This window comes from Heteronotia binoei, chromosome 1, assembly GCF_032191835.1.
Source record: "Heteronotia binoei isolate CCM8104 ecotype False Entrance Well chromosome 1, APGP_CSIRO_Hbin_v1, whole genome shotgun sequence".
Taxonomy (NCBI): Eukaryota; Metazoa; Chordata; class Lepidosauria; order Squamata; family Gekkonidae; genus Heteronotia; species Heteronotia binoei.
In genome coordinates, this window is record NC_083223.1 from 172,993,659 (window position 1) to 173,006,273 (window position 12,615).

The following is a 12,615-nucleotide window of genomic DNA, read 5'->3' on the forward strand; positions in this document are numbered from 1 at the left end:
CTGAGAGCAAGTACCAGATTAAAGTCCTATCTTCTTTTAGAAATTTTTCCATTTGTAATCCCAACAGAAAAGTCTCTGCAACATTATTAAATTCATATCCCAAATTCTTAGAGATCTCTTGTTGAATCATCTGCCAATACTTTTTCGCTCTTTCACAAGTCCACCACATATGGTAGAAAGAACCTTCATGTTCATCACACTATTGACTCATTTTCAGTGTCTGGTTTACTATGATCCCTAGATTCTTTTCGCACATACTACTACTGAGCAAGTTTCCCCCATCTTATAATTATGCATTTGATTTTTCCCAGGCCTCGGATTCAGCGGGAGCTCACAGGAGTGCAGTTCCTGAACCTTTCTGAGAGTTCCACCTCCTCCTTCCCACCTTGTCCATTGAATAGTAGGTGCAGCTGCATAACAATCCTGGATGAGCTCCACCACCTATTTTTCTACAAAACGACCCCTGATTTTTCCTATTTAAATGCAGAATTTTACAGTTATCCCTGTTAAAATTCATTTTATTGGTTTTAGCCCAGTTTTCCAGCCTGTCAAGATCATCCTGGATCCTATTTCTGTCTTCTACTGTATTTGCAACCCCTCCCAATTTAGTATAATCTGCATATTTAATAAGCATGCCCTCTACTCCTTCATCCAAATCATTTATAAAGATGTTTAACAAAATAGGTCCCAGGGCAGATCCCTGAAGCACTCCACTTGTCACTTCTCTCCAAGAGGATGAGGAACCATTCACAAACACTCTTCGGATGTGATTTGTCAACCAGTTACAGATCCACCTAACAATAATAGGATCCAAACCACATTTTACCAACTTGTCAACAAGAATAGTATGTGGAACCTTATCAAAACTCTTACTGAAATCAAGATAAACTATGTCTACAGCATTCGCTTGGTCCAGCAAGGTAGTAACTTTTTTAAAAAATAAAAGTTAAGGCTAGTCCTGACCCCACTGATTGAAGACCAGTGTTGTGGTCATGTAAATTTGCTAATCCATTCTGGAAAGAGATAATTAAATGTTCATTTGAATTTGTAAGGAGTAGACTACCTTTAAATACCTTTAACTTATATTGGCATCCATTTCAGGCCAAATACACATAATTTACCAAGAAATGTTAAGTGTGTGTTTGTACACTGTAGTGCCAGATAAGTGACAAAACCCCGATGTCTTTGCCTACACAGATCACTAGTATTAATAGATAGGATTAGTAAATACAAGCAAGCAGGCAAGCTGCAAAGCTCCTTCTTGTCTCTTTAGATTTTCCTCTGCTTCATCAGTCTCTGAGCTCAGTTCCATAGAATATAGTAAGCAGAGGCCATTTTTTTTTCCTGCTTGCTCCTAGGATTTTGGAAACAGGCAAATTCTGGGTCAGAAACTGCAGAAAATGTCTTTCCCATTGTCTCCACAAGCTCCATGGAGGAACAACAATATTACCTTTCTGAACAGAGAAACTCCCTTCACAGAACAAGGAGAGACTGTTATTGGCTTCTATCTGCTTGCTTTGGGTATGTACAGGTTGTGCTTTGACTGTGCCACCCTGAGCAGAGTTACACCTTTCTTTGTATTAGAGGAGTAGGACTTTGCTTAGGATGGCACTACAAATTAAGTGTTGCAAAATTAAACACGTATATAATATTTCATGGGAATTTCTACTGTGTTTATATTAAGGGCCAAGGTGATATAAACTGAAATTCATTTTCTTTATCTATATGTATAAAAAGGCATCTTTTAAAAGTAAAAAAAATTAAGAACATGAAAGAGGAGGAGAAGGAAAGCAAGGATGTCAGTCAAGTCACAATTCAGGTAAACTGAATTACTGGCACATAAACCTTTTAGGTTATACTGCTTTCAAGGGACTAATTGTAACTCACTTTGCTGCATATAATTCAAGCTGTTCCTTGGGCAAACAGAACAGAAGATTTGTTTGGCAACACAGATACCTTCTTTATATTGTATGTATATCTTCTTTATATTGTATATACACATAAAAAACATATATCTAATGTTCCAGAAAGCCTATATACTAGCTATTTTGCTCTGTATACTTGATTTGGCTAATGGAAATATATTTAAGCGCTAAAATAACTCACCTTATTAAAATGTATGCCTCTAGGGGACTAAAAAGAAACAAAATGTATGCTGTGTGGCAAACTTTATGAAAGTATGAATGCAGGAGGTGGAACCAAACAGAATTTTATTTGTGCAATAAAAGCATTTGCACCAGATTGCTCTTTCTTTCAAAAAGTGTCCCTTAATATTGCATCTCTAAGGATCCACACTTTAGGTCATTATCCTAACACAACCTTTGTATATTTTAGGCACAAGCTAGTGCGCTACTTTCCACAGTTTTCTGCTATTTTGCTGCTAACAACTTCCCAAAGACACACATGTGCTTTTTAAGGGGGAGGGGTAGCCATCTTGCCATGCAAGAACAGACTCATTTTTCATGCTTTACATAGTGAGACCAATTAAAATCTGACAAAATGTTTATTTATTTAGAAATTTTCTATTCCCCCTCTCCAGAGAACCTCCTCAAAGCAGTTCATAAAGTAAAGCATAATAAAAAACCCATAAATCACTGTAAAGTTTTTAGCAATTAATGAACTATTTAAAACTCCACATTAGAAACCCAGTCAGAGCATAAAGACAGCATAAAATTCTGAGCAGCTTAAAACAAGTCCTATAAAGCAGTTCTCAAGATACAAGCAGACTATACAAATTATTAATTAAAAAGTCTAGGTAAAAAGAAATGTTTTGTTCTGGCACTTTAAAGAGAGTATGGTTGGGGCCTGGAGAGCATTCAACATGTGAGGTGCCACTGCTTCCTGCCTCTCCTCTCCACCCACCTCATCTCTGTAGGCAAAGGCACAGAGAGCAAGGCTTAAGAACATATGAAGAGCCCTGCTGGATCAGACCAGTGATCCATCTAGTTCAGAATCCTGTCTCGCACAGTGTCCAGCCAGTTCCTCTGGATGACCAGCAACAGGGCACAGAGCCCAAGGCCTTCTTCTGATGTTGCTCTGGATTCAGAGGATTAATGCCTCTGAATGTGGAGGTTGCCCTCAGTCACCATGGCATAAGGGCTTGTGAGGAACATTACATGTAAATTTAACAAAAGGGACATATTTGGCTATCAATCAAATTTTTTATTCTATCCATCTAAGTCGAGCAGGGTGGTGTAAACTGTTCCCTGATCAAGAACAATTCTATGAAATTGTTTATAGACTGTCATTAAAAGTCTGGTCTAAAATCAGGCAGTTTCATGGCTGAGTGAGGATTGGAACCAGGGTGTGCCAGTTCTAATCTTACACCCTATAGGTTTGCCAGCTCTGGGCTGAGAAATACCTGGAGATGTTCAGAGTGGGGCTTGGTGAGGGCAGGATTTGGGGAGAGGCAAGACCTCAGTGGAATATAATGCCATACAGTCTACCCGCCAAAGCAGCCATTTTCTCCAGGGGAACTGGTGACAAATTGTAATACTGGGAGGAGATCTCCAGCCACCACCTGAAGACTGCAGGGTGTTTGCAGGAAGACTGCAGACAAGCACTCCGCTCTATTTAACAAGGGAAAAAAAGATCAGAAGTGGATAGGTGGACCTATATTTAAATGGACTGAATTTATATATATTGAATATGGACCTTTGTATTTATATATTGGATATTTATTGATTTGAGTTTTGTATGATTGACTATTTCAACTTATATTTATATTACACTGAGAAATAGAATTTACATAATTTGTAATTTTTGGTGACTTCAGTTAATTAATTTTCAAGGCTATTCTTGACATACAAACCACATGGAGACTAGCAACTCTACATCCTATTTACAATGTCTTTTACAGTGACTACCCAGGTTTAGTCAGTTGCTCTGCACTTAGAAAATCCTATAGCTAATTAATCAACAAATGGGTGTCTACTTTGCATGTAGATTTTTATTTTAAAATATATAAAAGATTTCTAAAAATCCAGGAGATTGCACAGAACCAACAGCAAAATCCCCCCCTAATGTTTGTTCATTACCATCACTGCCAGCATGAGGTTAACAACTGCAGACATTCCAATAAGAGCTGCTAATTTTAGTGTCATTAGTGCACTGTTTTTAATGGAATGTGCCAGTACTTACCGCTGCAATAAACCCTGGCAATGACTTTGACGCACAGTAGCTACTGGATACTTGCCAGTAAGAGCATTATTTTGAATTTTTTACTGTCCACATAGTTTCACCTGGCTTGAACCACTTGCTTAAAGATGCTATACCAAAGTCTCTCCCAAAGCCTCTGGACTATAATAGCTGTAGTATACAAGGGCTGTTCTTCAGCTCTAATGAGGGGTGAAATAGTTGCCCAAGCCATTGTGGACAGTTAAAGCTGCCTGGGGTCAAACCGCATTGGCCCAAAATAATAGTATGGGGAAGAGCTATAAGACTCTTGTTCTTCATAGCCAAGAAGTTTTTACAGGCAGGAAAGAGATGGAGGGGTTTGCAGGCAGAAAGTCATTCAATAAAGACTAGGATAGTAAGAAACTTCCACAAGCTGTCTATCTCCATGCACCTTTTATTCTAGCAAAAAATGAGGAGACTAGGGTTATGGGATAGGTCCTATCCCTGTCCTCCCACTCCATGAAGTAAAGTCTGAAGCCTTCCTCCCAGCTGAAATGTTCTGCAACTTAAGTGGCTCATCCTCCAAAGAACGACTTCAGTTGGAGGTGGTCTCCTTAGACTAGAGGAAGGCTGGATTCACAACACTGTCTTTTCTACCACCCATTCAATACTTTGGAAATGAAAGCTAACTTTTCCCTATACAACTTTCATATGGGTTTGGCTTTTATGGTTGAATATTTAAGAATGTAATTATTGCCCTGCTAGATCCATCTAGCATTAGGCTTGCAACAGCAATCATGTGGATACCTCGGGGGGGGGGGGGTAGAATGGAAGTTTAATTTAGATGTCATCGATTCATTTTTTGTTGTTGTTCCATCACACTGTCGAGTCCGACTCTTTGCGACTCCATGGACCAAGTCACGCCGGGCTCTCTTGTCCTCCACTACCCTCTGAAGTCCACTCAAATTCATGTTGGTTATATCAGTAATGCTGTCCAGCCATCGCATCTTTTGCCATCCCCTTCTTCTTTTGTAAGCAGCCCTGTGGCGCAGAGTGGTAAAGCAGCAGTACTGCAGTACTGTGGTCTGAACTCTGCTCACAACCTGAGTTCGATTCTAGCGGAAGCTGAATTCAGGTAGCCAGCCCAAGGTTGACTCAGCCTTCCATCCTTCCGAGGTCAGTAAAATGAGCACTCAGCTTGCTGGGAGAAAAGTGTAAAAGACTGGGGAAGGCAATGGCAAACCACCCTGTAAAAAGTCTGCCGTGAAAACGTGAAAGCAACGTCACCCCAGCGTCGGAAACGACTGGTGCTTGCACAGGGGATCTTTCCTTTCCTCTTCTTTTGCCTTCTGTCTTTCCCAGCATCAGGGTCTTCTCCAGTGAGTACTCCCTTCTCATTTGGTGGCCAAAGCATTTGAGCTTCAGCTTCAGCATCTGACCTTCCAGAGAACAGTTAGGGTTGATTTCCCTTAGGACTGACTGATTTGATCTTCTTGCAGTCCAAGGGACTCGCAGGATTCTTCTCCAGCACCACAGCTAAAAAGCATCTATTCTTCTGTGTTCGGCCTTCCTTATGGTCCAACTCTCACAGCCATACATTACTACTGGAAATACCATTGCTTTGACTATACGGACTTTTGTTGGCAGGGTGATGTGTCTACTTTTTATTATACTGCCTAGGTTTGCCATAGCTGTCCTCCCAAGGAGCAAACGTCTTAATTTCATGGCTACAGTCACCATCTGCAGTGATCTTGGATCCCAAAGAGTCTGTCACGATTTCCATGTCTTCCCCTTCTATTTGCCAAGGTGTGATGGGGCTGGATGCCATGATCTTAGTTTTTTTGATGTAGAGTTTCAAGCCTACTTTTGTGCTCTCCTCTTTCACCCTCAACAAGAGGTTCTTTAGGTCCTCCTCACTTTCTGCCATTAGAGTGGTGTGATCTGCATAACTGAGGTTGTTGATGTTTTTCCCAGCAATCTTAATTCAGTTTCTGCTTCATCCAGGCCAGCATTCCACATGATGTACTCTGCATATAAATTAAATAAGCAGCTTGACAATACACATCCTTGTCGAACTCCTTTTCCTATTCTAAACCAATCAATTGTTCCATATCCTGTCCTGACAGTCACTTCTTGACCCTTTCTCAGGAGACATGTGAGGTGGGCTGGTACTCCCATCTCTTTAAGGACTTGACACAGTTTGTTGTGATCCACACAATCAAAGGCTTTAACTTAGTCAATGAAGCAGAAATAGACGTTTTTCTGGTACTCCCATGCTTTCTCCATAATCCAGCAAATATTGGCAGTTTGATCTCTAGTTCCTCTACCTCTCCGAAACCCAGCTTGAACTTCTGGTAGTTCCCAATCCACATATTGCTGAAACCTAGCTTGTAGGATCTTTAACATGACCTTGCTGGCGTGTGAAATGAGTGCAATCGTGCGATAGTTTGAACATTCCTTGGCATTACCCTTTTTTGGGATTGGAATATAAACTGACCTTTTCCAATCCTGTGGCCACTGTTGCATTTTCCAAATTTGCGACAATGTGTGCATCACTTTAGCAGCATTGTCTTTTAAAATTCTGAATAGCTCAACGAGGATACCATCATCTCCGCTTGCTTTGTTGTTAGTAATGCTTTCTAAGGCCCATTTGGCTTCACACTCCAGGATATCTGGCTCGAGGTCAGCAATTTCACTGTCGTGGTTGTTCACTGGCATGGTTGTCAAGGACATTGAGATACTTCTTGTATAATTCTTCTGTGTATTCTTGCCACCTCTTTCTAATCTCTTCTGCTTCTGTTAGGTCCTTACCGTTTTTGTCCTTTATCATGGCCATCTTTGCACAAAACGTTCCCTTGATTTCTCCAATTTTCTTGGAGAGATCTCTTGTCCTTCCCATTCTGTTATTTTCCTCTGTTGCTTTGCATTGTTCCTTCAGGAAAGCCTCCTTATCTCTCCTTGCTGGTCTCTGGAAATCTGCATTCAGTTGGGTGAATCTTTCCTTTTCACTTTTGCCTTTAACTTTCCTTAATTCTTCAGCTATTTATAAAGCCTCATCAGACAGCCACTTTGCTTTCTTGCATTTCTTTTTCTTTGGGATGGTGCTGATTGCTACCTCCTGTACAATGTCATGAACCTCCATCCATAGTTCTTCAGGCACTCTGTCTATCAACTCTAGTTCCTTAAATCTATACTTCACCTCCACCGTATATTCATAAGGGATGTGATCAAGGTCAAACCTGACTGGCCTAATGGTTTCCCCAGTTTTCTTCAGTTTAAGCCTGAATTTTGCAATGAGTAACTCATGATCTGACCACAGTCAGCTCCAGGTCTTGTTTTTGCAGACTGTGAGCTTCTCCATCTTTGACTGCAGAGTATATAATCACTCTGATTTAGGTTTTAGGTTGTTGGAAGAGGGTGTTTGCTATGACCAGCTTGTTCTCTTGACAAAACTCTATTAGCCTTTGCCCAGCTTCATTTTGTTCTCCAAGGCCAAACTTGTCTTTTGTTCCAGTTACCTTTTGACTTCCTACTTTGGCATTCCAGTCCCCTATGATGATGAAGACATCTTTTTTGGTGTTAGTTCTAGAAGGTGTTGTAGATCTTCATAGAACTGGTTCACTTCAGCCTCTTCTGCATCAGTGGTTGAGGCATAGACTTGGATTACTGTGATGTTGAATGGTTTGCCTTGGAAATGGACCAAGATCATTCTCTCATTTTTGAGATTGTATCCCGTTATTGCCTTCCTCACTCTCTTGTTAATTATAAAGGCCACACCATTTCTTCTATGGGACTCTTGCCCACACTAATAGATGTAGTGATCCTCTGAGTTAAATTTGCCCATTCCCATCCATTTTAGTTCACTGATTCCCAAGATGTCGATGTTCAGTCTTGCCATTTCTTGTTTGACCACATCCAGCTTACCTTGATTCATAGATGTTACATTCCACATTCCAATGCAGTATTATTCTTTGCAACATCGGACTTTCCTTTCACCATCAGACACATCCACAGCTGAGCATCCTTTCAGCTTTGGCCCAGCTGCTTCACTCTTTCTGTGGCTTCTTGTACTTGCCCTCCGCTCTTCCTCAGTAGCATATTGGGCACCATCTGACCTGAGGGGCTCATCTTCCAGCGCCGTATCTTTCAGCCTTTTATTACTGTCCATGGGGTTTCCTTGGCAAGGATATTGGAGTGGGTTGCCATTTCCTTCTCCAGTGGATCACATTTTGTCTGGATTCTTAGTTGCAGTCTGTTCATCTTGGGTGGCCTGCATGGCATAGCCCACAGCCTCACTGAACCGTGCAAGCTCTCTCGCCACGTCATTAATTATTTGGATTTGGGAGTAAGCAGTAAAGTGGCCAAGTTTGCAGATGACATGAAATTGTTTAGGGTGGTGAGAAACAGAGAGGACTGTGAAACACTCCAAAGGAATCTGTTGAGGCTGGGTGAGTGGGCGTCAATGTGGCAGATGAGGTTCAGTGTGGCCAAGTGCAAAGTAGTGCACATTGGGGCCAAGAATCCCAGCTACAAATACAAGCTGATGGGGTGTGAACTGGCAGAGACTGACGAAGAAAGAGATCTTGGGGTCATGGTAGATAACTCACTGAAAATGTCAAGACAGTGTGCCGTTGCAATAAAAAAGGCCAATGCCATGCTGGGAATTATTAGGAAGGGAATTGAAAACAAATCAGCCAATATCATAATGCCCCTGTATAAATCGATGATGCGGTCTCATTTGGAATACTGTGAACAATTTTGGTCACCGCACCTCAAAAAGGATATTATAGCATTGGAAAAAGTCCAGAAAAGGGCAACTAGAATGATTAAAGGTTTGCAACACTTTCCTTATGAAGAAAAGTTAAAACACTTGAGGCTCTTTAGCTTGGAGAAATGCCGACTGTGGGGTGACATAGAGGTTTACAAGATTATGCATGGGATGGAGAAAGTAGAGAGAGAAGTACTTTTCTCCCTTTCTCACAATACAAGAACTCATGGGCATTCAATGAAATTGCTGAGCAGTTGGGTTAGAACAGATAAAAGGAAGTACCTCTTCTCTTATGTTCTTATGTCAAGGCAGCAATCAATGAGAGAGATTCATTAGGGTAATAATATTTTGACTGGTTTGATCTGTATACCTTTACTCAGGGTTCCTTACGAATTATTTCAAGCTTGCCAATAAATCTACTAACAAACACATTGCTGGATATAAAGCATTTTTTAAAAAAATATTTAAATACTAGCATAGTAAGCCATTTGATAAGCTAATGGTCTCCGTTAGGGGTGTGCAAAAAAAAAATGGAATTACAGGGATTCGGAAATACACGGGGCCAAAAAATATAGAATACCATGTATTTCCTATTACAGTAATCGGAATAGCCGCATATAGATGCGCGGCTATTTCCAAATATACGGCCCTATTATACCCTATGGCTATTGAAATCAATGGCAAAATAGGGTATATTGGAAGCCGCCTGGAGGAGAGGATGTTTGAGGGAGAGCCCCCAAATTTTCAGGGGACCTGCAGGGGACTCTCCTCTACAAACCCCCAGAGTCCCAAAAAGATTGGGCCAGGGGGTCCCATTCCAGGGGCACCCAAAGAGGGTGCCCCTATTCCACCATTATACCCTATGGGCCATTGAAATCAATGGCAACATAGGGCATAATTAGAGGCTACTGGGAGGCAGGGGGTTTGAGGGAGAGCCCCAAAAACTGCAGGGAACCCACAGGGGACTCTCCCCTACAAAACCTCCGAGGCTCAAAAAGATTGGGCCAGGGGGTTCCTGTCTTGGGGCTCCCCAAAAGGCCCATTGCCAACAATGATGGGGAAAGCCCAATTAGCCACTTCCTCCACTATAATTGCTGTGAGGAAAGTGGCTCTGGCCAGAAGGGAGTTTGAGGGAGAGGCCCCAAAACTGCAGGGCAGCTTCAGGGGACTCCCCAGCATGAAACCCCCCTAGCCCAAAAAGACTGAACCCATCTGTGGGCACCCCAAAAGGAACACTGCCCCCAATGGTGAGAAAAAAAACCAATTAGAGCCACTTCCTCACTGTAATTATCGTGGGAAAAGTGGCTCTGGGGAGCAGGAGGTTTTGAGGAGAGCTCCCCAAACTGCTGTGCAGCTTCAGGGCACTGTCCCACACAAAACCCACAAGGGCAAAAAAAAAAAAAATTGGACCAGGGGGTCCAATTCCTGGGGCACCCAAAGCCAAACCTAACTTCACACCAGAGAATCTCTATAGGACCCAAATGCACTACATCCCTCTATCTACTCTATGAACCCTGAAGGCCTGGAACCAATATAAACCCAGTTGCCAACGTCACTGCCACACAAAACACAATCTGCTCAAGGTCTGCTCTGCAGACCTGGCTGCAGCAAGCCCAGTTGCCAGCTCTCCAGCCCTGCCCCAAACAACATGGGGGGAGCTGGCCAAGCACAACAAGCATTCTGGCTCCGGGTCTCTCACCCAGGTGCCAGCTTCCCTGCCACAGAACACACAATCTACAGATGCCAGCTCTCCAGCCCTGCCCCAAACAACATGGGGAGAGCTGGCCAAGCACAACAAGCATGCTGGCTCTGGGTCTCTCACCCAGGTGCCAGCTTCCCTGTCACAGAACACACAATCTACAGATGCCAGCTCTCCAGCCCTGCACCAAACAACACAACTCTCAAACAAGAGAAGTGGTGGACCACCACACCTAGCTCTACATCATTCTGTATCTGACACAAAGCAAGAAGCATTTTGACCTACCTTGAGTGATGGATGGTTGGCTGGTCCAGGCTCTTTTGCGTTACCCAGGGTGCACCATGAGAAGGCGGGCCAGAATTGCACCCCAAATGAGGAAGATCACTGGGAGGGCCTCAGATTGTGTGAGAGAAAGGCAACCATTCCTTCTCTCTCAGCTCAGCAACACACCAGCATCACTGTCCCATTAGAGGGACCTCAGCATTGGTATGGCTGCTGGCTGCCTGTCATCATCACTGGCACCTCCCTCTTTCTTCCTCCTTTCCCTGAAAAAAACAACCTGGGTTATCTGGGCTGGGCCTGCGGTACTGTCAGTTACAGTTGGGGGCTGCAATGCCCCTTTCAGTATTATTAGGCATGTGTGGATGGGGACTGGGGAAATTTGGATCGCTTTGCAGTTTTTAAACCAGCATTCACTTTTGGTGTGGGAATGGATGAGGGGTGGGGGGTGGGTGCACTGCCAATCAATTTGTGAGTGAGTTTTTGGGCTGTCTTTGGACTCTAGTCTATTTTTCGTGGGAGAGCGTTTTACAACCATATTCCAAGTGCGGGCCAAGAGAGGATGCAGGCATAAGTAGGTGCTCACTTCATTCACTCTCAAAGTCTACGTTCGGGGAACCGAACATAGGCAAGTTGACCTTCAGGAAGACCAACTGCTCAACTGTCCAAGGTTGCAGGCAATTGCGATGTGGGCAGACAATGTCGCCCATATGCGAAAAGATGCGCTCACTCAGCACACTTGTCGGTGGGCATGAGAGGAACACCTTGGCCACGGAGGAGAGGGCCGGCCAGACCCCCTCTTTCGTGACCCAGTAGTCCAATGGATATGTTTCCTGTGACTCGTTGGGCTCCGAAAGATAGTCCCTCACCATTGCAGCACCCGTCTTCGCTCTCAGGGGCCTACCGCTCCCAGAGGGGCCAACGAGCCGCCCGATGAGTGTCATCTTAGCACTCTTTGTGGCGTGAGTCTGGCGGGAAGCAATGCCTAACCGGGGAGGTTGGAGATGAACAGCAGTGGAAGTGGCAGATGAGCTGCTTAGACCCCCCCTCCTCCTCAGTTACCGGCACTGCCCCCCCCCCCGATTCTGCAACGCTCGACCTTCTGGGAGAGCTCGTCTTGCCAGCGATCAAGCTCGTTGGTCCACTCGGCGACTGTGCCCTTAAGGTGTGGGTCTAACATGGTCGCCATCATGTAGACCTTATCCTGGGTGAAAGTCTGAAAGTGGGCCTCAAGCCCTTCCTTCAGCCTAACAACCAGGGTATGCACCACTGGAAGAACATCTGCACGGCCTTGAGCTCCTCTTGGCACACAGGTGCCACCCCTACCAAACATCTCAGGCAGAGATGCCTGGCGTTCCTGTACTCCCACGGAACGCTCCTGGAGAGCTCTGGAGGTAGTCGTGATGGGACGGACCTCCTCCTGGCTGGGTGATGTTGGCCACTTGGACACCAGCCTGCTTCTCCCCCTTAAGAAGCACCCCCGGGTGGTGCTTCCGCAGGTGGTTTTGCATCCCCCCCCCAGAGTCAGGTGGGCAGGGTCCCGCCCACGACTGATCCAAGCCCTGCACAGCTGGCACTGTGCACAACGTGGATCCTCCATAATTTTGAAATACTTCCAGACTTCGGAGGTATACGGATGTTCAAGCTGACTGGCAGCTTGGGTGTCCGGAGCTGCCTCCTGTGAGGGGCTCGGGGCAGACACATTGTGTCTCGGGGTGGCAGGAGGGGCTGGCCACCGGGGGGAAGCGGACAG

General features: G+C 44.2%; 1 protein-coding gene across 1 annotated transcript in view; it reads left to right on the top strand.

The window, feature by feature from the left end:
- The first annotated feature begins 1,285 nt into the window (after positions 1–1,285).
- Positions 1,286–12,615, top strand: part of LOC132587091 (opsin-5-like) — a 73,416-nt gene continuing 62,086 nt past the window's right edge. The window contains exon 1 of the mRNA XM_060259302.1: positions 1,286–1,521. Within this exon, the coding sequence (XP_060115285.1) occupies positions 1,401–1,521 (121 nt within the window). The 5' untranslated portion in view covers positions 1,286–1,400. The remainder of the gene's footprint in view (positions 1,522–12,615) is intronic.